Here is a 26,133-nt window from a genome sequence, read left to right on the forward strand (position 1 = left end):
TGTTTCCTGAAATGGCCAGAGCTACTCAGCTTCATCGAAAAGCATTCCTATTAAAGGCACAAATCTGGCTGTGGGAGGCCTTTTCTTTCTTAAATTCCCTTATAAATGTGTCATGTCTGTGGCTGTGCCCCATGTCCAGATTAATTTTTTTCCAAGTAATCTGGCTCTGTGATGTCTCCGGACTACCTTATTCTTGCATGGCTGCTTCTGCTGCAAGTTTCCCTGAATGCAAGCCTCACTCTGGTGATTCTGCAGTCAAGCCTCGCTCTGGTGTTCCTGCAGTCAAATGTAAACCCCCTAGTCGTGGAGCAGGTAAATTTGAATAATTGAAGAAATAAATATATGAGTTTCACAGTTTTAAATAGGGTTCCCAAATAAACTCCACACAACCAAGGGATTTAGCAAGAAAAATAATATTAAAGGTTTTATTAAAGGGTAAAATGAATAGAGGGTAAAGTAAATAGAAACACTTGTTGGTTATGTTTCTTAAATGTTGGTACCAATTTTTACAGGTTGATGGTATTAAATAAAATTAGTGCAAGATGTTAAATGCTTTGAGATAAGTTACAAAGGAAATAAAGGCAATAACAATTTTAAAACTACAGTCACAGTCACCAAGAATCACAGTTATCAAGGATCACAGCTATCAAGACCCCAACTCCACATCTGCAGTAACCCAAAACATCCCACACATGTACACAGCACTAATTAGTGTGCTCAGATCTGATATATATAGTTTTCAATTTGTGTGCACACAATTTCGTTACCAGTATATTAAAGTCTTCGCTAGCATCGCTGCTTTCTTGCGTTGGGTACCTTAGTCTTCTTCACTTCTACGTCTCCTCGGTTGGTGAGGTCAGCTCACTGGTTCAGGGACTCCCGATACCTACTACTCTGACTCAAAAAAACTCAAAAAAGGAAAACCTTGACTTTCTGTGGAACTTGTGCACTAACTGGATTCAAAGAAAAGATAAGCAAGGGAAATTCCTATCTACACCACCCAAAACATGCCCCCTTTTGCTTCTGCTATACAACCACCCTTAATCTCACTGATGGACTGCTACCCTAATTCTCACAAAAGGCAAGGCAGTCGCAGGACTCGAGGCTTAGGCTGGCAGCTGTTCCCCAAGGCAGGCTTTTGTCATCTCTCTTTCTTCATCTGTGGGTTCCAGCCTGCAGCTGCTTCTTCTTATTTGAGCATGCCCTGCTTCTGCCCCAGCTTGCAGCACATTCTTCCCTCAGACCATGCTTGTAGCTTCCATTGTCTGTAGCCTTGATTGCCTTCTTCTTCCCAGGCAGCCTCTGCACTGTAAAAACTTCTTTGTCCCACCTCTCTGTCCCCTGGATTGGCTTGAAATTTGCACCAATCGAAGGATCAGACTGCCTCCTGCCACCTCATTGGTCCAAATTTGTGCCTTTTTGCAGATCCTGTCTCCTATTGGCTATCTCACACACTGTCCCCTCCTCTACTTCCAGTTCTCAAACAGCAAATCAGGAACCTTGTACTGTGCTCTCAGACAGCCAATCGGAAGGTTTGTAACAAGTCTGCCCTTCTCTCACAGTTACAAACTGCTGAAACTTTATAAACACACATCTAGCAGCCATGGACATCTGAGTTCTTTGTACAACAGTGCTGGAGCATTTTAAACACTCTAAACATTCTAACAAAAGGTGCTAGCATTGTTGCTGGCTCTCAGCTTGTCCTCTGTGTCTCCCTGCTCTCTGCAAGATGCCCCCTTCCCAGGAAAGAGGGGGGGGGGGGCAAGGTAAAGGCTTCTTTTCGTCTCTATATTTACACAAACCTCATTCCTAGTTGTGACATCTTCAGCAAAGTCCTTTATAAAGCACCTTGCCACTTTCATGCTTTGCCTTTGCATCAGATCTCTTAACCTTGTCTTTGTGTTCCCTGTCTGGATCCATTTCCTGCTTGGCTTTATTTCTGCATGTCTTGAATCTGTTGTTGGTATCTGTTTGGGCTGCCCTTCTGTTTAGCTGTTTGTTCTAGCACAGCCCTGAGCTGCCTCTCTGTGTAGTTTCCCTTGAACCCTTTACTTGCTGAATCTGTTGTTTGTATCTGTTTGGGCTGCTCTTTTGTTTAGCTGTGGTTTCTAGCACAGTCCTGAGCTGCCTCTCTGTGTGGGTTCTGTTTGAGTCTGAGTGAGCTGCTCTTTTGTTTAGCTGTGCTTCCTAGCACAGCCTGAGCTGTCTCTCAGTGCAGTTTCTGTTTGGGTCTGAGTGAGCTGCTCTTTAAATTAGCTGTGGTTTCTAGCACAGCCCTAAGCTGCCTCTCTGTGTGGTTTCCCTTTAACCCTTTACTTGCTGAATCTGTTGTTTGTATCTGTTTGGGCTGCTCTTCCGTTTAGCTGTGGTTTATAGCACAGCCCTGAGCTGCCTCTCTGTGTGGGTTCTGTTTGAGTCTGAGTGAGCTGCTCTTTTGTTTAGCTGTGCTTCCTAGCACAGCCCTGAGTTGTCTCTCAGTGCAGTGTCTGTTTGGGGTTCAGTGAGCTCTTTTATTTAGCTGTGCTTCCTAGCACAGCCCTGAGCTGCCTCTCAGTGCGGTTTCTGTTTGGGGCTGAGTGAGCTGCTCTTTCATTTAGCTGTGCTTCCTAGCACAGCTCTGAGCTGCCTGTCTGTGTGGTTTCCCCTTAACCCTTTACTTGCTGAATCTGTTGTTTGTATTTGTTTGGGCTGCTGTTCCGTTTACCTGTGGTTTATAGCACAGCCCTAAGCTGCCTCTCTGTGTGGGTTCTGTTTGAGTCTGAGTGAGCTGCTCTTTTGTTTAACATAGTAGATGACGGCAGAAAAAGACCTGCACAGTCCATCCAGTCTGCCCAACAAGACAAAGTCATATGTGCTAGTTTTTGTGTATATCTTACCTTGATTTGTAACTGTCATTTTCAGGGCACAGACCATACAAGTCTACCCAGCACCATAGGCGGTCGGTGGCCCAACTGTTTGGGGAGGCTAAAGGGGGCGGGGCTAGGGGTGGGGCCAGGGGCAGGGCTTACACCATAAATGTCTGACAACACAGAAAAAAAAATAAGTAAAAATAAGACACAATACCTTTTATTACATTTAGATATTAAATATGTGTCATATGTCAAAGAATAAAGTGGTTGCTCAAAGCATGTACTAACCACAATTGCTCAACTGCAAAACACTATGCACAAATTTGTGCAAAAACACACTCATAAACCTTACTGTACCTTAACACTGGGCAGACCCTAATAAACCAATATACCACCCATACGGAAAATGCAGACCGTCAACAATATGAAACAAGGGATCATAATATCACAATTCTCATGTAGAGCCACAAAACACCCTTTTAGGGTGGATAGTGTTCACAATGAGCTCCTTTTATGAACGACTATATGTAGATCCTTCAAGAGGTAGTGTGTCGTGATTTAGGCTCTAAAACCCATTCTGATGTTTTGGTGCCACCTCAGTAAGGCCAATACACAATCTCTCCACTGCAAAACACTATACACAAACTTGTGCAAAAACACACTCATAACCATAGCAAACCATAACAGCACTAATTCCAAGGACAGGACGAGCTACAACCTTATGCGTGGAAAGGCAGCACTGTAATTACACCGGACTCTAAAACACCAGTACACAACCTAGTGAAACAAAAAAAACCCCAAAATGGGCTGTAAATACTACACACTAGTAGAATACTGCACCTTGATTGCACATGAAAAACACATGACACAACAGATATGAAGACAAAACTGGAAAGTTACCTCAAGAACTCAGACTCAGCATGGAGCAATACTAGAAAAATTGAAACTTACATGCAAAATATCACAGATGCACATTTCCAAAAGCTGACATATTCCAGTTAATAAATTCTGAATAAAATACTTTTTTCTACCTTTGTTGTCTGATCATTTAGTTTTTCTATTCGCTTTGGTCCCAGTGTCTTCTGTTTTATGCAGTGTCTTCTTTCCATTTGATATTTTTTCTCTCACCATGTCCACCATCCTCCTGTGTCCCTATGCGTCCTGTCTACCATCTGTAGCCCTGTCCCTATCCTTCAGTATCCCGATCCAGCTCTTAAATTCAGTAGTTTCCCCTCCATCCATATCCAGCATTTCTCCTCACTCCCCTCCATCCATGTGCATATACTTCTCTCTCCTCCATCCATGTCCAGTACCTTCCCTCTTTCTCTCCTACCATTCCATCCAGTGTCATCCCTCTTTCTCTCTCCATCCTTCCACCCATTATCCTCTCCCAATCCTTCCGACCATTGTCTTCCTCTATCTCCCCTTCCTTCTAGACAGTTCTCTCTCTTGACCCTTTTCCATTCAGCATGTCCTCTCTCACCCCATCCTTCCAGTGTCTTTCCTCTCTCCCTCCCTACCAGTTTCTTCCCTCCTTCCAGCATTTTTCCTCTTTCTCCCTCCTTTCATCCAGCCAGCATTTCTCAGTCTGACAGCTAGGGTCTCCCCCAGTTTCTCCCCAGCAGCTTCTCTCTCTCTCTCTCCTGCCCTTGCCCCCTCTTTCTCTCCCCATCTCTTTCTGGCTCTCCCCTGCTTTTTTTTCCATGTCCCTGGCTCTCCTCTGCTCTTTTCCATGGCCCCTTTTTCTCTCCCCATCGCTTTCTGGCTCTCCCCTGCTTTTTTTCATGTCCCTGGCTCTCCCCTGTTCTTTTCCATGGCCCCTCTTTCTCTCCCCATCTCTTTCTGGCTCTCCTCTGCTCTTTTCCATGGCCCCTCTTTCTCTCCCCATCTTTTTCTGGCTCTCCCCTGCTTTTTTTTCATGTCCCTGGCTCTCCCCTGCTCTTTTCCATGGCTCCTCTTTCTTTCCCTATCGCTCTCTGGCTCTCCCCTGCTCTTTTCCATGGCCCCTCTTTCTCTCCCCATCTCTTTCTGGCTCTCCTCTGCTCTTTTCCATGGCCCCTCTTTCTCTCCCCATCTCTTTCTGGCTCTCCCCTGCTCTTTTCCATGTCCCTGGCTCTTCCCTGCTCTTTTCCATGTCCCCTCTTTCTTTCCCTATCGCTCTCTGGCTCTCCCCTGCTCTTTTCCATGGCCCCTCTTTCTCTCCCCATCTCTTTCTGGCTCTCCCCTGCTCTTTTCCATGTCCCTGGCTCTCCCCTGCTCTTTTCCATGGCTCCTCTTTCTGTCCCCATCTCTTTCTGGCCCTCCCCTGCTTTTTTCCATGTCCCTGGCTCTCCCCTGCTCTTTTCCATGGCTCCTCTTTCTTTCCCTATCGCTCTCTGGCTCTCCCCTGCTCTCCTTCTCTCTCCTCCTACCGTTTCCACACATTCTCTTCTCTCCCTCCGGCCCGGGCTTCTTTACAGCAGCGCTGACAGAAGAAGAAAAAGAAGCGCGGGGCCGCAGCAGCGTTCAGACATGCGCTGTCGGCTCTGCCGGTCCTCTGCCCCCAGAACGGAAAATTGACGTCACGGGGCAGAGACCGGCAGAGCCGACAGCGCATGTCTGAACGCTGCTGCGGCCCCGCGCTTCTTTTTCTTCTTACGTTATGCTGGCTCCGAGAGAAGCGGCTGCCGCTGCGCTGCTCAATAGAAGCGGCGGCAGCAGAAGATTTCATCGGGGTAGATTTGGAGAGGGAGGCAGGTGGGGCCGCCGCGAAGCTCACAGCTGGGCCCAAGCCTCTTATACGGGGCGCCTATGCCCAGCACTATCCCTGCCTCCCAACCACCAGCCCCGTCTCCCACCACTGGCTCTGGCAGAGACCGTATAAGTCTGCCCAGCACTATCTCCACCTCCCACCACCGGCTCTGGCACAGACATAGTAAACATAGTAGATGACAGCAGAAAAAAGACCTGCATGGTCTATCCAGTCTGCCCAAGAAGATAAATTCATATGTGCTATTTTTTTTATTTGTACTGTCCTCTTCAGTGCACAGACCGTATAAGTCTGGCCAGCCCTATCCCTGCCTCCCAACCACCAACCCCGCCTCCCAATCACCCAACCACCAACCCCGCCTCCCAATCACCAGCTCTGGCACAGACCCTATAAGTCTGCCCAGCACTATCCCCGCCTCCCAACTACCAGTCCCGCCTCCCACCACCAGCTCTGGCACAGACCGTATAAGTCTGCCCAGCACTATCCCTGCCTCCAACCACTGGCTCTGGCACAGACCGTTTAAGTCTGCCCAGCACTGTCCCCACCGCCCAACCACCAGCCCGGCACAGACCATATAAGTCTGCCCAGCACTAGTCCCGCCTCCCAACCACCAGCCCCAGCACAGACCGTATAAGTCTGCCCAGCACTAGCCCCGCCTCCCAACCACCAGCTCTGCCACCCATTCTAGGCTAAGCTCCTGAGGATCCATTCCTTCTGCACAGGATTCCTTTATGTTTATCCCACGCATGCTGGCCAGACCGTATAAGTCTGGCCAGCACTATCCCCTCCTCCCACCACCAGCTCTGCCACCCAATCTTGGCTAAGCTCCTGAGGATCCATTTCTTCTGAACAAGATTCCTTTATGTTTATCCCACGCATGTTTGAATTCTGTTACCGTTTTCCTCTCCACCACCTCCCGCGGGAGGGCATTCCAAGCATCCACCACTCTCTCTGTGAACAAAAAAACGTCCTGACATTTTTTTTGTTTAGCTGTGCTTCCTAGCACAGCCCTGAGCTGCCTCACTGTGTGGTTTCTCTTTAACCCTTGACTTGCTGAATCTGTTGTTCGTATCTGTTTGGGCTGCCCTTGTGTTTAGCTGTGGTTTCTAGCACAGCCCTGAGCTGCCTCTGTGTGTGGTTTCTGTTTGAGTCTGAGTAAGCTGCTCTTTTGTTTAGCTGTGCTTCCTAGCCCTGAACTGTCTCTCAGTGCGGTTTCTGTTTGGGGCTGAGCTGCTATTTCATTTATCTGTGCTTCCTAGCACAGCCCTGAGCTGCCTCTCTGTGTGGTTTCCCTTTAACCCTTTACTTGCTTAATCTGTTGTTTGTATCTGTTTGGGCTGCTCTTCTGTTTAGCTGTGGTTTATAGCACAGCCCCGAACTGTCTCTCTGTGTGGGTTCTGTTTGAGTCCTGAGTGAGCTGCTCTTTCATTTAGCTGTGCTTCCTAGCACAGCCCTGAGCTGCCTCAGTGGTTTCTGTTTGAGTCTGAGTGAGCTGCTCTTTTGTTTAGCTGTGCTTCCTAGCACAGCCCTGAACTGTCTCTCAGTGCGGTTTCTGTTTGGGGCTGAGTGAGCTGCTCTTTAATTTAGCTGTACTTCCTAGCACAGCCCTGAGCTGCCTCACTGTGTGTTTCCCTTTAACCCTTTACTTGCTGAATCTGTATCTGTTTGGGCTGCTCTTTTGTTTAGCTGTGGTTTCTAGCACAGCCCTGAGAAGCTCTCGGTTTCCCTTTAACCCTTTACTTGCTGAATCTGTTGTTTGTATCTGTTTGGGCTGCTCTTCTGTTTAGCTGTGGTATCTAGCACAGTCCTGAGCTGTCTCTCTGTGTGGTTTCTGTTTGAGTCTGAGTGAGCTGCTCATTCATTTAGCTGTGCTTCCTAACATAGCTCTGAGCTCTCTCAGTGCGGTTTCTGTTTGAGTCTGAGTGAGCTGCTCTTTCATTTAGCTGTACTTCCTATCACAGCCCTGAGCTGTCTCTCTGTGTGGTTTCTGTTTGTGTGAACTGCTCTTCTATTTAGCTGTGGTTTCTAGCACAGCCCTGAGCTGTTTTTCTGTATGATTTCACTTTAACCTTTTACTTGTTGATTCTACTATGTTGCTCTTTTGTCTCACTGTGCTTTCAAGCACAGTGTGAGCTATTTCTTTGTGTGGGGTTGTCTTTTACCCTTCAGTTACTGTTTGTGCCTATGTGTAAGGGTCTTTTGACCTTTTGTTTGTGGCTGTGTTTTGTGCAGCGTGCGCTGCTTGGTTAGTATTTTCTTAGGGGATCTTGTTCTGTTGCTTTCCCCTAAATTTCTCTCTGGGAGTTGTTCTGGAAATCCGACTATACGGAGGTTGTTACAACGAGATCTGCCCTCCAGGTCATCAAGGCGATCTCTGTGCTCCTTCATCTGCTGCTGTAAGGCGCGCAGGTCGGGCCCATAACCGCGGGAGTCATCTTCGAGAGCTGACACTCTGGTTTCCATATCGCTCACACGGAGCCCCAAACCATCCAGCGCTGTTTGGTAACCATCCAGCTTTTCGTTTAGCATTGCCCATTTCGGGTCCCACGCCTGTGCAATTGCCGCAGTCAGCTGCGATAGTTGCTGTTCGTTGAAATGCATGACTGGCGGAACATCGGGGGGGGGGGGGGGGCCTTCCGCCATTTTCCCGTCCACAGCGCTCGATTTGAGTTTTTCTTTTTTCCACGACCTGAGCGCCATTTCAGCTGACGTCTTCTGCAGGTATTTGTCCATGCGCGGGTTACCTGTTAAATATGCAGGGTTTTACAGACTTTTCGTTGCAAAATTGTACGATTCCGGGGTGAAGGCCTCGGAGCTGAGACAACATGCGACTTGCTCAGCTCATGGCGTCACGTGATCCTCAAGTATATGTATTGTTAAATAATTTCTGGTTTTTAAACGAGAGAGAATGTAATCAGATCTATTATTTCTAACTAAAATCTGGACAATAAGTATGTTCTCAATGAAATGAATTGACTATACACTGTATTTGGTCTTGAAGAAGCCAACCAGATGATCAATGTGGAATAATGAATTAGATGAGTAATATCTGGGGATAATCAGGTTAATACCATGTTTTCTTTTTTCTGTTTAATTGATCTCCTTGTCTTATCTCACTCTCCCTATTTTTCTTCACTTTGTGGTCTAAGAAAGAGAAAGATTGTATATAATCCATATATCTAGTTGGGATTGTTTTCTTCTTATCTTGTATTAATGTGCAGTCATCTCTGTATTACTGTTTGCAAGTGACCCTTGTAAAATGAAAAATTATAAATAAACGATTAAAAAAACAACAACATAATACTGTAAAGGTGTTCGCCAGACGGTTGATAACAAATACAAGGTTATGTTGTGGTCGAATGAGGTAGTTGTGTGTCAGGCAACATGAGGGTCGGAGGGAGTGAAGATTGTGTATTGTCCAGTACGAGTATTGGTTATGCTGTGTTGCTGGGTGTGGGGATTTACGTTGGATCAGTAGGGTAAGCCTTTTTGAAGAGGTTGGTTTTTAGTGATTTCCTGAAGTTTAGATGGTCATGGATTATTTTCACAGCTTTTGGGAGTCCATTCCATAGTTGTGCGCTTATATAGGAGAAGCTGGATGCATAAGTTGTTTTGTATTTAAGTCCTTTGCAATTTGGGTATGTAAGTTTAGGTATGATCGTGATGATCCGATTCTGTTTCTGGTTGGTAGATCTATGAGGTCTGTTGTGTATCCTGGGACTATGCCGTAGATGATTTTGTGAACCAAGGTGCAGATTTTGAAGATGATCTGTTCTTTAGTTGGGAGCCAGTGCAGCTTTTCTTGGAGGGGTTTAGCACTTTCGAAGCATGTTTTACCAAATATTAGCCTGGCAGCTGTGTTTTGTGCGGTTTGGAGGTTTTTTTGCAAGTTTTTCTTTACATCCCGCATAGATTCCGTTGCAGTAATCTGCATGGCTTAAGACCATTGATTGTACAAGGTTTCGAAAAATTTCCCTCAGGAAGAAAGGTTTTATTCGTATAAGTTTCCACATTGAATAGAACATTTTCTTTATTACGGAGTTTACTTGGCTCTCAAGGGTAAGGTTGCAGTCAATTGTGACGCTGAGTATTTTTAGGTTTCAGTTCAGCCTTGTGGCCCATATGAGTGTTCTACCTTTCGTTCCTGGCTCCTGCTACAGCCAAGCTCTGTTCCTCGTTCCTGCTACAGTTAAGCTCCGTCCCTGGTTCCTATTACAACCAAGCTCTGTTCCTGGTTCCTGCTACAGCCAAGCTTCGTTCCTGGTTCCTGCTACAGCCAAGCTCCATTCCTGCCTTGTCTTTAGTTTGCACTGCTTTGTTTGCTGTGTTTTGTGCCTTGTCTTGCTGTGCCTGACCCCATTTATAGTCTTGTTCTGTGTCTTGCATGGTTCCTGTCTGGGTTCAGTTCTTGCCCTTTGCTTTGTTTCCTGGTCTTGTCTGGATCCAGCTTTTTGTCCTGCCTCTGCTTTGTCCAGTGTGCCCTATGCCATTCCAGAGCACTTGTCTGCTGCAGCCCTTGCTGCAGTCCAAGGGCTCACCATCCCAGAATCCGTGACAAATGCCTGGTTACCTATGAGAAATATACCTACTTGTTTCTAGATCTTGCACATTTAGAAACTTTTCTTTCTACTAAGGTTTCTTCTGTATAATATTTCCTGGTTTATTGTAGCAGGTTACTTTGGAAATTATAGATTTGTTTTTGTACTTGCAGAATTTGCTTTTTTTATTATTATTATTTTTCTGTAATGGTTCTTGCTTATTGATCTCTCCTTGATGTGGGCTTGAATTTGAATGTTATGATTTGTTTGATTCTTTTATGATGTATTTCTATATTTCTCATTGCTTGCTTATATTAGTTTGCAAAAAAATCTCAATACAAAAAAAAGGGAGCAATCCTTTATTCAACACCCGACATCGCTCATGTTTCAACATACGCCTGCATCAGGGGTACATAAATTCATTGATAGTCAAACAAAACACATGTATCTTGAGTATTCTTTTCAACAATATCCATGCAATATACACAAAAGGGATCCTCCACATGGCTAGTGTGCAAACAGTGGCAGTTGCCAACATTGAATGGCTTGCTCTCTTTGATGTCTGTGTCCACCTGGTTGTTCCACCTGTGGCCTAATGCATTTATGTTGTACACAGTGACATCCTGAGCCAGCTCGGGGGCAGAATTTGGGAGGAGGGTCTTTTAAAAAGGCGCACTAGCGTTTTTAGTGTGCGCTAGATATTAGAGACGCCAATAGGAATATATGAGCGAATACATGCGTGTCTCTAGCCTTCAGCACACACTTATTTTTAGCACATGCTAAAAACACTAGTGTGCCTTTGTAAAAGGAGCCCTTTGTGAGGAAAGACTGCCACAGCAATAAAACATCTATCAGTCTTATTAGTCTGTAAGCTTCAAAAAAACAAATTTTCTTTAGTATACTTATCTGTAAAGTGCTACATATGCCTAGTAGTGCTTTAGAACTGCTAATAATATATGATGAATGATGCAGAGAGATTATGTCACACAAAAATTATAATACAAAAGCTGGCTTCAATAGGCAGAAGTATTGCTGAGAGAGGAGGTTTAATACTCCTTACCTGCATGCGCTATGGAAAGTTTCCAGAGAAATGACCAGAAACTGCCCCTGTCGGGAAATGCTTTTACTCTGGTGTTTGTTTGTTGTATGAACCTATGACATTAAAGAAAAAGGAAACAATAGATGCATATTTATGCTTAGACAATGGGCCAAAGTTTTTTAAGACCCAAACTACATGGATACTAATGAGACTGCAGTCCCACCCCCCCCACCCCCATAAAAACAGTTTTCAAATATTGAGGGGTGTCCAGAGGGAGAAAAACAAAGGGCTTGATATTCCAAAAAAGCTGATCCCTTAAATTTAAGCTTCTAAGTTAGGCTTCTAAACTTGTGCCCTATTTTTAGTCAAACTTAACCTAAGGTGGCAATTTTATAACAGAGCACCCTCTTTCAGGTGCCCCAATGCTGCGTGTGGGGTACCTATTCTATAACACCACCTGGGTGCCCTGATTCCATTATAGAATATTAGCAATAAACTCTTATTGGTGCACCTAAATGTAGGGGCAGGCAGTTATGCCAGGTCACTGGCAGGCGTAACGGGTGTGCCTAAGTACAGCAGGCTTCACACGTAAAGCAAAGTTGCTCACTTGTAGTAGGTGTTCTCTAAGGACAGCAGAATGCATATCCACCCTGATGTGCAACATCATCCAATTGAGCTTCTGTGTGGGAACCGCTCCCCAGCAACTTCTGTAAGCCTTTGAAGGCAGCACACCACAAGTGCTCGTGCCTCCCCACCCACTGTCATTGCGTGAGACTATGCCAGTCATAGTAACATAGATGACGGCAGAAAAAGACCTGCACAGTCCATCCAGTCTGCCCAACAAGATAACTCATATTTGCTGCTTTTTGTGTATACCCTACTTTGATTTGTACCTGTGCTCTTCAGGGCACAGACCGTATAAGTCTGCCCAGCACTATCCCCGCCTCCCAACCACCTGCCCCTCCTCCCAACCACTGGCTCTGGCACAGACCGTGTAAGTCTGCCCAGCACTATCCTCACCTCCCAACCATCAGCCCTGCCTCCCAACCACCGGCTCTGGTACAGACCATACAAGTCTGTCCAGCACTATCCCTGCCTCCCAACCACCAGTCCCGCTGCCCACCACCGGCTCTGGCACAGACCGTACAAGTCTGTCCAGCACTATCCCTGCCTCCCAACCACCAGCCCCGCCTCCCAATCCTGACTAAGCTCCTGAGGATCCATTCCTTCGGCACAGGATTCCTTTATGCTTATCCCATGCATGTTTGAATTCCGTTACCGTTTTCATTTCCACCACCTCCCGTGGGAGGGCATTCCAAGCATCCACTACTCTCTCCGTGAAAAAATACTTCCTGACATTTTTCTTGAGTCTGCCCCCCTTCAATCTCATTTCATGTCCTCTCGTTCTACCACCTTCCCATCTCCGGAAAAGGTTCGTTTGCGGATTAATACCTTTCAAATATTTGAACGTCTGTATCATATCACCCCTGTTTCTCCTTTCCTCCAGAGTATACATGTTTAGTTCAGCAAGTCTCTCCTCATACGTCTTGTAACGCAAATCCCATACCATTCTCGTAGCTTTTCTTTGCACCGCTTCAATTCTTTTTACATCCTTAACAAGATACGGCCTCCAAAACTGAACACAATACTCCAGGTGGGGCCTCACCAACGACTTATACAGGGGCATCAACACCCCCTTTCTTCTGCTGGTCACACCTCTCTCTATACAGCCTAACAACCTTCTAGCTACGGCCACCGCCTTGTCACACTGTTTCGTCGCCTTCAAATCCTCAGATACTATCACCCCAAGATCCCTTTCTCCGCCCGTACCTATCAGACTCTCCCCGCCTAACACATACGTCTCCCATGGATTTCTATTCCCTAAGTGCAGTCAAATACTAAAGCTGATAGAATTCAAATCCTAGGAGAGGTGGGTGGGGCAGTGTGGATAAGCATTCTGCTGCTCTCGAATATTTGCTACAGGTGAGCAACTTGGAGGAATATCCTAATGGTTAGTACAGTGGCCTGCAAACAAGTGAAACCGGGTTTGATTCCCACTGCAGCTCCTTGTGACTCTGGGCAAGTCACTCAACCCTTCATTTCCCCAGGTACAAAAGTATCTAATATAATATGTAAACTGCTTTGATTATAACAACAAAGAGGTGCTATACCAAACCCCATTCCCTTTCCCCTCTGAGGACAAGCAGGATGCTATATCCACACTAATAGTAATTCCTGACTATGAGAGAACAGTGTGTTTTAAAACTGTAAATTGTATTGGGTAATTCCTGAAGTGTATTTCTCTAGTTTGGCCAGCAGATGGTGCATGTTTATGTTTTGAAGCTGCTGCAACCAAGGCTGTTTTTGTTTGTTTAAGCCTTTTAGAAAAGCAGTCTGCAGTATATTTTCAAAGATTGTTGTTCTGAGCTCTGATGGGCCCAGGAGCTCATTTTCATTTGGATTTTACTGACTTTTTCCCTAGCCTTAGCTGGGAGAAGAGAGAAACAGATCTCTTTGATGAGGCTCTATGATCAGTTCAGAAGTGGAGCCAGGTTGACGGCGCGGGGGGAGCAAAAGCAGATTTCCGCCAGCGCTGGCGCACATTTTCAATGCAACACATTGAGAAAAACATAGGCGCCGGAGCTGGCAGAACTCCGTTTGGGGGAGCGGCTGCTCCCCTGGCACCCCCCTGGCTACGCCACTGGATCAGTTATATTTGATAATCTGTGAGCGGCATATTTCCTGATCTCCCCAGGTACTTTTTAGAAAGTAAACAAATGTTTAGATAGTGTTATAATTGATCCATATTTCAGTTACTTGTTATTGTTTGCTGATTGCACTTTTTCTGTTAATTGTTTAATATTTTTAAGACAATAAACAATTTTCAGTTTGTTGACTCTCCCTGTCTGGACTGATAAAGAATCCTGGTGGTTTGCATGTTGGGTCTTTGAGTGCTTTCTGGGAACTGTGGGACCCAGTAGATGGGAGGAGGGTGCTACTGTACAGCACAAGCGGCAGGTGCAGGCAGACCTGAGCTGTGTTGGGTATAGACCCTTTAAGTGGCTGCAGGGTGAATTAAAAAGGAGATAAAACTGAAGGCCTGCAATGAGCAATGCGTAACAAATAACTCTTTTGCTTTTTTTTTGTTGTTGTTTTTTTCTTTTTTTAGGACAGCCTGAAACAGAAACAAAAGGGCTTAGGAGGTGGACTTGGATTCTAGACCCTGAATAAATTCTGAAGAACTGTCTGACTAAACCAGTTGTCACACCAGGAGTCCAGTAATAGGCAGTAGCCGATTGGATAGTATGTGTTTACCAATGGAACCTCCATCCTGTTAGGGTCAAAAGAAACAAAAGCTGGGTGGACTGCCTATGGGATTTAGTCCACTCCAGATAGAAGGCCAAGGCTCTCTTACAGTCAAGACTGACCTTTCCCTGTGTGGACCACTTTGGGGGAAGCCCTTATGTCTAGTATGTCCCTCTGTCTTTAAACCCCCCTCCCACTTTAATACAGTGTTTCTCTGTAAAGACTTGAGGGCACTGACAGCAATTCGCATAGGCCATTCTGCTGTTACTCATCCTCCTTCTCCAAATGAATAGGGATAGCAGTCACCATCTCCCTGACAAAAGCTGTGAAGGAAAGGCTCTCAGGTGGAGACTTTCTCCTTTCCTCAGGTGGAGAGGGATCAAAAGAATAGCACAGGATTGCTCCTCTGAGAAGTACTGTGGATCCTTCTCAGACACCCATGAGCACTCTGTTTGGGTATCAGCAAATAACTCATCATGGGATGGCTGAGACCACCTCAAGAAAGAGGAACCGTGTCTTTGTCTGGAAGGGCACTGAGGTGTAGATTCCAATCTCAACTCCAGCGAAGCTTCCTCCATTGACATCAAGGGGATGCCAGCATGGGCAGCTACAGACACTAGTATTACACGCAGCACTGGCATTGGAGACCTCATTGCAGGCTGAGGGCCTTGCAAGGCAGCAGGCACAAGCACCTCAGATGCCAACGCACTCTGTTGAGGAAGCTCTGAAAGATGCTCCTGGAGCAGGGCCCGGATGCACTCAACAAGGGCTAACATCAGGAAAAGCAGGGGCATCGGGTCAGAGACAGCTTGCTGAAAGGTCGGGATTAGCGCAGGTGCCTTGTCCTGGCAACATGGAGACTCCTGTGTCAGTACCTCCTCAAAGGGCGGAGAGTGCTCCTCCCAATGCCAATATTTCTGTCATGTCCCCTACCTCAACGCAAGCGGCGTCCTCGGGCTGCGCAGGGTCCTGTTGACACACACACTTGACTGGCACTGCCCTGAGCCATGTGTGTGTAGTTCTTCTCTGGGTTTGTTCAGAGAGTGGTGGTTGCAGGCTCCTTAATTGCTTTGCTTCCATGCACCTGTGTCTGCTCTCTCTCTCTGCCTGGCGTCCCTTGCTTCTCTCCTATTGGTCTTCCGATTCCTCCTTCCCCTGCTCTTGTCCTACGGCTGTGCTCCTTCTCCCTGCTGATGTCAGACACCAGCACTTTATCAGCTGAGCTCTTCCTGGACTCCATGCTTCGGCTTCTACTTTGGTAGGTGTTACTTGCGCAGTAGTTTGCTTCTTATCTACTTGTCCCTCGTTGCTTGACTTTGCCTGTACCTGGATTACTCTCTTGCCTGCTGCCTGCCTATTGACTTTACCTGTGCCTGGATTACTCTCTTGTCTGCTGCCTGCCTATTGACTTTACCTGTTCCTTGATTACTCTCTGCCTGCTGACTGCCTGACTTTGCCTGTACCTGGATTACACTCTTGACCTGCTGCCTGCCTACTGACTTTGCCTGTACCTGGATTACACTCTTGACCTGCTGCCTGCCTACTGACTTTACCTGTGCCTGGATTACTCTTTTGCCTGTTGTTTGCCTATTGACATTGCCTGTACCTGGATTACTCCCTTGCCTGCTGCTTGCCTGTTGCCATTGCCTGTACCTAGATTACTCCCCTGCCTGCTGCTTGCCTGTTGACATTGCCTGTACCTGGATTACTCCCCTGCCTGCTGCCTGCCTGTTGACTTTGCCTGTATCTGGATCACTCTCTTGCATGCTGCCTGCCAGGCCAATACGTTCACCACCCCGCTTCCAGCTCCGTCTCGTAAGTCCTGCAGGCCGCCCGCAACTAGGGGCTCAACCTCTGGAATGGCAGTCAGCGCAGGTGAAACCTGGGGTTGTCCGGCCACCAAGCAGAATCTGGTCTGAGTACTGGGCTCAGAAGTGCTCTACTTGGTACAAGAACTCACAAGTCTGCCAATTTCTCAAAGAGCGGAACTCTCAGTTCCCCGGTGCTTCCAGCATCATGTGTCAACGGGGATTGATGCTTCTGCTTCTTGGCCTTTGCCTGATGCCGAGTATCAACACTCCTTGGTGCTGACGAGAACGATGTCGAATCCCCATATGCTCTCGCTTTCAGGTCCGATGCTCACCAGTCCTGGGGGCTCTGCATAGTGGCCAGCATCAAAGCGGGTGGAGACCTGCTCAATGCATGCCCATTCCCAGTGCACTAAATGCTAAGCACTGTTATTAATTATGGTAGGTTGTTCCTTAGTAAGAGTAAAATGCAGTTGGATCTTTCGAGTGCATTTGACTTGGTTGACCACAGTATCATTCTATTTTGAATATCAGTACTGTAGGCAAAGTTCTGGAATGGTTTGGGAGATTTTTGACAAATAGGGTGAAGATACAAGGTGCTTTTTCTGAATTACTAGCCGTTAAGCCTGTTAAAACGGGCAAGATTTCCAGATACCCTCCTTGCTGCCGCTCCCTCCCCCCTCTGTGCCGGGCCCCCTGCACTGACCTGACAGCGCCTCTCACCTCCATGTGGAAGCACTGCAGGCAGCAGCAGATCGCTCTGCTGCTGCCTGCAGCACTTCCACACGGAGGTGAGAGGCGCTGTCAGGTCAGTGCAGGGGGCCCCAATACGGAGGGGGCGGCAGGGATGGGGGGGGGTAGGGTGGAGGTTGGTGCGCGCGATGTTCGTTTCCAGGCTCCAGCGGCAGCGTCTGACTCCGTTTCCCTCTCTGTTCCGCCCTCTGACATCATCACGTTTTGACGTGAGGGCGGGACAGAGAGGGAAGTCTCTACTGCGCATTTGCAGGTGAGTCGGTCACTTGCCATTTATATGTTTGATGGCATGCAAAATGCAGGGTCACTCAGGGATGTCCACTTTCTCCTATTGTGTTTAATGTATTGATGCATTCTTTGGGTAGACACTTAGATCAGTTGGGCATGGATTCATATATATGCTGACAATATTATGATTATGTTTCCAATTTCTCGAGATTGTGATTCAACTCTTTTTAAGATAAAAGAAAGCTTGGATTGGAAGATAAAGGGATATAATTTAATAGATTAGAATTTAATAGAGAAAAAAATAAATTTTTATTAATTGAATATTCTGAGAATATTTGGACTTCCCAATTGCTTTGTATTAACACCAACAATTAAGTATATGATTTATCAGCTTGAATTTTGGGTGTCCAGGTTGATAATCAGTTGTCTATGGACCTTCAGATAAATAATTAAATCTCATTTGTGTTATTAATGAAGCTTAGAACAATCAAAAAATAGTTTGAATGTTATACTTTTAAATTGTTACTTTAATACTTTCACAAGTAGACTACTGTAAAGCGAATGCTACATACCTGTAGAAGGTATTCTCCGAGGACAGCAGGCTGATTGTTCTCACTGATGGGTGACGTCCACGGCAGCCCCTCCAATCGGAATCTTCACTAGCAAAGTCCTTTGCTAGTCCTCGCGCGCCCGCGCGCACCGCGCATGCGCGGCCGTCTTCCCGCCCGAAACCGGCTCGAGTCTCATATGTAGCAAAAGAGATACAAGGGAAGACACAACTCCAAAGGGGAGGCGGGCGGGTTTGTGAGAACAATCAGCCTGCTGTCCTCGGAGAATACCTTCTACAGGTATGTAGCATTCGCTTTCTCCGAGGACAAGCAGGCTGCTTGTTCTCACTGATGGGGTATCCCTAGCCCCCAGGCTCACTCAAAACAACAACCATGGTCAATTGGGCCTCGCAACGGCGAGGACATAACTGAGATTGACCTAAAAAATTTACCAACTAACTGAGAGTGCAGCCTGGAACAGAACAAACAGGGCCCTCGGGGGGTGGAGTTGGATCCTAAAGCCCAAACAGGTTCTGAAGAACTGACTGCCCGAACCGACTGTCGCGTCGGGTATCCTGCTGCAGGCAGTAATGAGATGTGAATGTGTGGACAGATGACCACGTCGCAGCTTTGCAAATTTCTTCAATAGAGGCTGACTTCAAGTGGGCTACCGACGCAGCCATGGCTCTAACATTATGAGCCGTGACATGACCCTCAAGAGCCAGCCCCGCCTGGGCGTAAGTGAAGGAAATGCAATCTGCTAGCCAATTGGATATGGTGCGTTTCCCCACAGCCACTCCCCTCCTGTTGGGATCAAAAGAAACAAACAATTGGGCGGACTGTCTGTTGGGCTGTGTCCGCTCCAAATAGAAGGCCAATGCTCTCTTGCAGTCCAATGTGTGCAGCTGACGTTCAGCAGGGCAGGAATGAGGACGGGGAAAGAATGTTGGCAAGACAATTGACTGGTTCAGATGGAACTCCGACACGACCTTTGGCAAGAACTTAGGGTGAGTGCGGAGGACTACTCTGTTATGATGAAATTTGGTGTAAGGGGCCTGGGCTACCAGGGCCTGAAGCTCACTGACTCTACGAGCTGAAGTAACTGCCACCAAGAAAATGACCTTCCAGGTCAAGTACTTCAGATGGCAGGAGTTCAGTGGCTCAAAGGGAGGTTTCATCAGCTGGGTGAGAACGACATTGAGATCCCATGACACTGTAGGAGGCTTGACAGGGGGCTTTGACAAAAGCAAACCTCTCATGAAGCGAACAACTAAAGGCTGTCCTGAGATCGGCTTACCTTCCACACGGTAATGGTATGCACTGATTGCACTAAGGTGAACCCTTACAGAGTTGGTCTTGAGACCAGACTCAGACAAGTGCAGAAGGTATTCAAGCAGGGTCTGTGTAGGACAAGAGCGAGGATCTAGGGCCTTGCTGTCACACCAGACGGCAAACCTCCTCCATAGAAAGAAGTAACTCCTCTTAGTGGAATTTTTCCTGGAAGCAAGCAAGATACGGGAGACACCCTCTGACAGACCCAAAGAGGCAAAGTCTACGCTCTCAACATCCAGGCCGTGAGAGCCAGGGACCGGAGGCTGGGATGCAGAAGAGCCCCTTCGTCCTGCGTGATGAGGGTCGGAAAACACTCCAATCTCCACGGTTCTTCGGAGGATAACTCCAGAAGAAGAGGGAACCAGATCTGACGCGGCCAAAAAGGAGCAATCAGAATCATGGTGCCTCGGTCTTGCTTGAGTTTCAACAAAGTCTTCCCCACCAGAGGAATGGGAGGATAAGCATACAGCAGGCCCTCCCCCCAATTCAGGAGGAAGGCATCCGATGCTAGTCTGCCGGGGGCCTGAAGCCTGGAACAGAACTGAGGGACTTTGTGGTTTGCTCGAGATGCGAAGAGATCCACCAAGGGGGTGCCCCACGCTTGGAAGATATGACGCACCACTCGGGAGTTGAGCGACCACTCGTGAGGTTGCATAATCCTGCTCAACCTGTCGGCCAGACTGTTGTTTACGCCTGCCAGATATGTGGCTTGGAGCACCATGCCGTGACGGCGAGCCCAGAGCCACATGCTGACGGCTTCCTGACACAGGGGGCGAGATCCGGTGCCCCCCTGCTTGTTGACATAGTACATGGCAACCTGGTTGTCTGTCTGAATTTGGATAATTTGGTGGGACAGCCGATCTCTGAAAGCCTTCAGAGCGTTCCAGATCGCTCGCAACTCCAGGAGATTGATCTGTAGACCTTGTTCCTGGAGGGACCAGCTTCCTTGGGTGTGAAGCCCATCGACATGAGCTCCCCATCCCAGGAGAGACGCATCCGTGGTCAGCACTTTTTGTGGCTGAGGAATTTGGAAAGGACGTCCCAGAGTCAAATTGGACCAAATCGTCCACCAATACAGGGATTCGAGAAAACTCGTGGACACGTGGACCACGTCTTCTAGATCCCCAGCAGCCTGAAACCACTGAGAAGCTAGGGTCCATTGAGCAGATCTCATGTGAAGGCGGGCCATGGGAGTCACATGAACCGTGGAGGCCATGTGGCCCAGCAATCTCAACATCTGCCGAGCTGTGATCCGCTGGGACGCTCGCACCCGCGAGACGAGGGACAACAAGTTGTTGGCTCTCGTCTCTGGGAGGTAGGCGCGAGCCGTCCGAGAATCCAGCAGAGCTCCTATGAATTCGAGTCTCTGTGCTGGGAGAAGATGGGACTTTGGGTAATTTATCACAAACCCCAGTAGCTCCAGGAGGCGAATAGTCATCTGCATGGACTGCAGGGCTCCTGCCTCGGACGTGTTCTTCACCAGCCAATCGTCGAGATATGGGAACACATGCACCCCCAGCCTGCGAAGTGCTGCTGCTACTACAGCCAAGCACTTCGTGAACACCCTGGGCGCAGAGGCGAGCCCAAAGGGTAGCACACAGTACTGGAAGTGACGTGTGCCCAGCTGAAATCGCAGATACTGTCTGTGAGCTGGCAGTATCGGGATGTGTGTGTAGGCATCCTTCAAGTCCAGAGAGCATAGCCAATCGTTTTCCTGAATCATGGGAAGTAGGGTGCCCAGGGAAAGCATCCTGAACTTTTCTTTTACGAGATATTTGTTCAGGGCCCTTAGGTCTAGGATGGGACGCATCCCCCCTGTTTTCTTTTCCACAAGGAAGTACCTGGAATAGAATCCCAGCCCTTCTTGCCCGGATGGCACGGGCTCGACCGCATTGGCGCTGAGAAGGGCGGAGAGTTCCTCTGCAAGTACCTGCTTGTGCTGGAAGCTGTAAGATTGAGCTCCCGGTGGACAATTTGGAGGTTTTGCGGTCAAATTGAGGGTGTATCCTTGCCGGACTATTTGGAGAACCCACTGATCGGAGGTTATGAGAGGCCACCTTTGGTGAAAAGCTTTCAACCTCCCCCCGACCGGCAGGTCGCCCGGCACGGACACTTGGATGTCGGCTATGCTCTGCTGGAGCCAGTCAAAAGCTCGCCCCTTGCTTTTGCTGGGGAGCCGCGGGGCCTTGCTGAGGCGCACGCTGCTGACGAGAGCGAGCGCGCTGGGGCTTAGCCTGGGCCGCAGGCTGTCGAGAAGGAGGGTTGTACCTACGCTTGCCAGAAGAGTAGGGAACAGTCCTCCTTCCCCCAAAAAATCTTCTACCTGTAGAGGTAGAGGCTGAAGGCTGCCGGCGGGAGAACTTGTCGAATGCGGTGTCCCGCTGGTGGAGATGCTCTACCACCTGCTCGACCTTCTCTCCAAAAATATTGTCCGCACGGCAAGGCGAGTCCGCAATCCGCTGCTGGAGTCTATTCTCCAGGTCGGAGGCACGCAGCCATGAGAGCCTGCGCATCACCACACCTTGAGCAGCGGCCCTGGACGCAACATCAAAGGTGTCATACACCCCTCTGGCCAGGAATTTTCTGCACGCCTTCAGCTGCCTGACCACCTCCTGAAACGGCTTGGCTTGCTCAGGGGGAAGCGCATCAACCAAGCCCGCCAACTGCCGCACATTGTTCCGCATGTGTATGCTCGTGTAGAGCTGGTAAGACTGGATTTTGGACACGAGCATAGAGGAATGGTAGGCCTTCCTCTCAAAGGAGTCTAAGGTTCTAGAGTCTTTGCCCGGGGGCGCCGAAGCATGCTCCCTAGAACTCTTAGCCTTCTTTAGGGCCAGATCCACAACTCCAGAGTTGTGAGGCAACTGGGTGCGCATCAGCTCTGGGTCCCCATGAATCCGGTACTGGGACTCGATCTTCTTGGGAATGTGGGGATTACTTAATGGCTTGGTCCAGTTCGCAAGCAATGTCTTTTTCAGGACATGGTGCAAGGGAACAGTGGACGCTTCCTTAGGTGGAGAAGGATAGTCCAGGAGCTCAAACATTTCAGCCCTGGGCTCGTCCTCCACAACCACCGGGAAGGGGATGGCCGTAGACATCTCCAGGACAAAGGAAGCGAAAGACAGACTCTCAGGAGGAGAAAGCTGTCTTTCAGGGGAGGGAGTGGGATCAGAAGGAAGACCCTCAGACTCCTCGTCAGAGAAATATCTGGGGTCTTCCTCTTCCTCCCACGAGGCCTCACCTTCGGTGTCAGACACAAGTTCACGAACCTGTGTCTGCAACCTCGCCCGGCTCGACTCAGTGGAGCCACGTCCACGATGGGGGCGTCGAGAGGTAGACTCCCTCGCCCGCATCGGCGAAGCTCCCTCCGCCGACGTAGTCGGGGAGCCCTCCTGGGAGGTGGCCGCAGTCGGCACCGCACGTGGTACCGACGTCGGGGACCTCACCCCGGGTGATGAGCCAGCCGGCGCCACGCTCGACGGTACCGGAGGCGCAAGCACCGCCGGTACCGGAGGGGTAGGGCGCAACAGCTCTCCCAGAATCTCTGGGAGAACGGCCCGGAGGCTCTCGTTCAGAGCGGCTGCAGAGAAAGGCATGGAGGCCGATGCAGGCGTCGACGTCAGAACCTGTTCCGGGCGTGGAGGCTGTTCCGGGCTGTCCAGAGTGGAGCGCATCGACACCTCTTGAACAGAGGGTGAGCGGTCCTCTCGGTGCCGATGCCTGCTGGGTGCCGACTCCCTCGGCGACCCAGAGCTCTCGGTGCCGACGCGGGGAGGAGACCGGTGTCGATGCTTCTTCGACTTCTTCCGAAGCATGTCACCGGAGCTCCCCGGCACCGACGAGGAGGACGTAGAATCCAGCCGTCGCTTCCTCAGGGCCGAGGTCGAAGGAGGTCGATCTCGGGGGGGCTGTACCGCAGGAGCCCTCAGGGTAGGGGGAGACCCACCCGAAGGCTCACCGCCACCAGCAGGGGAATAGACAGCCCTCACCTGCACTCCTGACGATGCACCACCGTCCGACGACATCAGCAGACGAGGTCCCGGTACCACCGACGTCGATGCAGCTATCCGATGTCTCGGCGCCGATGCAGAGGGCCGATGCCTCGATGCACTCGATGCACTGGCGGCCGAGGATGAAGGTCTGGACGCTGACGACGTCGATGCACTCGATGACCCTGGTACCGATGCCGACGAAGAGCCCGAGAACAAAACGTTCCACTGGGCCAATCTCGCTACCTGAGTCCGCCTTTGTAACAGGGAACACAGACTACAGTTCTGAGGACGGTGCTCGGCCCCCAGACACTGAAGACACGACGAGTGCCTATCAGTGAGCGAGATTACCCGGGCGCACTGGGTGCACTTCTTGAAGCCGCTGGAAGGCTTCGATGTCATGGGCGGAAAAATCACGCCGGCGAAATCAAAATCCGAAATGACGAATTCGAGCACCAAAACTTTGAGGGAGAAAAATCTCGACCGAGGCCGAAAAGAGGCCTACCCCGACGACGAAAGAAAACTTACCGGGGCAAAGACTGGAAATACGGGAAGGGGCAAACGAAACCCAAGGGGGTTTGCGGAGCACTTTCTGAACGAAATCAGATATTTTCCGAAGAAAAAACACGTCGATTGTACAAAGGACGCGCGAGGTCGACTCTCCGGGGCTCGACACGGTGAAAAACACAGCCGTACCGAGTGCGGACGAAAGAAGACTGGCCGGCTCGAGCCGGTTTCGGGCGGGAAGACGGCCGCGCATGCGCGGTGCGCGCGGGCGCGCGAGGACTAGCAAAGGACTTTGCTAGTGAAGATTCCGATTGGAGGGGCTGCCGTGGACGTCACCCATCAGTGAGAACAAGCAGCCTGCTTGTCCTCGGAGAATGTAGTCTACTTAGGCTATTCTAAGTCTATTTTCAAAAAAAACTGCAGACTATTCAGAACACAGTGGCTAGATTGATTTTTTTCAGTGCATAACATAAACATGAAAGAATCACACCACTTTTTATTACAGTACATTGGTTACCAATTGAAGTGAGGGTATAATTTAAAATCTGAATGATAATATTCAAAATTCTGTAATTCTCCAGCCTATATGATGTTCTTTGTACAGCTATTATCCGAGGACGAGACTTATTGTCTCAGAAAGTAGATTATGTTGACTTTTCTGATAGTCTCTAAAATTATATCAAACAAATTTTTAAAATCCACTATTTCGTACCAAGGGGTTAAAGTGTGGAATCCTTTGCCTTCTATTGTAAGAAGGATTCGTAACTATGGTATTTTTAGGAAGGCAGTAAAAATATTTTTATTTCAACAGTTCTTGCTAAATAAGGTTTGAACTTTATAATACACTAGTAAAAAAGGCCTGTTTCTGACACAAATGAAACAGGTGCTAGCAAGGTTTTCCTCGGAGTGTGTATGTTTGAGAGAGTGTGTGTGAGAGTGACTGTGTGAGAGAGAGAGAGTGACTGTGCGAGTGTGCGTGTGTGACAGAGAGAGAGAGTGAGACTGGGTGCGAGTATGTCTGTGAGAGAGAGACAGAGACTGTGTGTGAGAATGAGTGTGCCAGGGTCCCTCCTCCTCCTCCCTCCCCCCCTCCCAGTTTCAGGGTCCGTCCGTCCGTCCCTCCCAGTTTCAGGGTCCGTCCCCCGCTCTCCCTCCCTCCCAGTTTCAGGGTCCAGGCATCCCCCTTCTGTTCGATGTGCACAGAGAGATAGTGTGATAGACAGAGAGTGTATGTGAGAGACAGAGAGTGAGTGTGTGCCCCCACCCCCCCTTTCTCCCTGCCCCAACTTCTTTTAATTGAGCACCTGTCGTGCTCCTCACCTGCTGCGCGTCTTGCCCGCTCCTTGCATCCTGCCCGCTCCTCGGCCCCGCCTCCGTGAAGGGGAGCATCGGCCATGCTGGCTGGGCCGACGCGCTGACACCACACTCCTCACCCTGATTGCTACGCCAGCCATCATGGCGGCGCCGGTGCGGCGCTCTTGCCACTGCTGCAGTTTGGAGCACCAGCCATTTTGGCAGCGCCGGCGCTCCAAGGATCATAGTACTTCTTTTCCGGGCGCGGGGCCCGGGAACTCTTGCCACGACTCCGATGCCCTGGTTTGGCCACTTGCATCCTGGCTCCACCTCCTCCGGCTGGCTGGCCAATCTATATCTCCCTTGCCTGCTGATTCAAGCCTGCCTTGGATTGTGTTGTCGTTGAAGCTCCGCCTCCGCCCCTGTGCCCTTCCCCTTTCGCCCCTCCTCCTCCGGCTCTGATGTCAGCCTGATCTACGGCGCCTAGCAGACCAAGGAACCACGGTCTCAGTCAGCAAGACGATTAGAACGTTGTAGGTGAGAATTATTATATAGGATATATTCTTATAGTGAGGTATGTGGAAGAGGAGGATGGACAATGGACACTCCAACACAGGAACTACTGCTTAAAAGATGCTTTATTCAATGCTTATACATCAGGACCAGTGGTGTGCTGGAGCCGGCTCGCACCAGCTCGCCAGAGCCATTTGTTATTTTTTAAAGAATTTTGGGAGCCGGTTGTTAAACTTTAACAACTGGCCCCCAAAATTTGGGCTGGGGTGGCTCAGGGCCCTTCCTGGCAGCGTCAGCTCCAGCTGCCCTGTGGCTGGACGTCTCACTCCGAGTACGACCCTCGCAGCAAAACAAAAAAGAACATGAAACCGTGCGCAGGGTCATAGCCCTGCGTGTGCCGCTGCCGGCTCCCTTCCTCCTCCCTCTCCAGAACAGGAAGTTACATCCTGAGGGGAGGGAGGAGGAAGGAAGCTGGCAGCAGCACGTACAGGGCTATGGCCCCGCGCACGGTTTCATACAGTTTTTTTGTTTTGCCTGCCACAAGCATGAGGATCGCAGCTCAAGGTACTTGCTTGAGGCCACCGAAGTACTGGCCCGGGAGAAGAAAGGAAGCTGGCAACAGTGAATGCAGGGCTGCAGCTCAAAGAGGTTAGATTGAGAACAGAAGACATTTTAAGTCAA

At 49.1% G+C, this 26,133-nt stretch overlaps 1 protein-coding gene across 1 annotated transcript in view; it reads right to left on the reverse strand.

The window, feature by feature from the left end:
- MEI1 (meiotic double-stranded break formation protein 1) overlaps positions 1-26,133 on the reverse strand; it is a 669,052-nt gene that overhangs the window by 340,004 nt on the left and 302,915 nt on the right. Inside the window, exon 13 of the mRNA XM_030213469.1 lies at positions 11,197-11,288. Coding sequence (XP_030069329.1) covers positions 11,197-11,288 — 92 coding nt within the window. The remainder of the gene's footprint in view (positions 1-11,196; positions 11,289-26,133) is intronic.

This window comes from Microcaecilia unicolor, chromosome 1 (assembly GCF_901765095.1).
Source record: "Microcaecilia unicolor chromosome 1, aMicUni1.1, whole genome shotgun sequence".
NCBI lineage: Eukaryota > Metazoa > Chordata > Amphibia > Gymnophiona > Siphonopidae > Microcaecilia > Microcaecilia unicolor.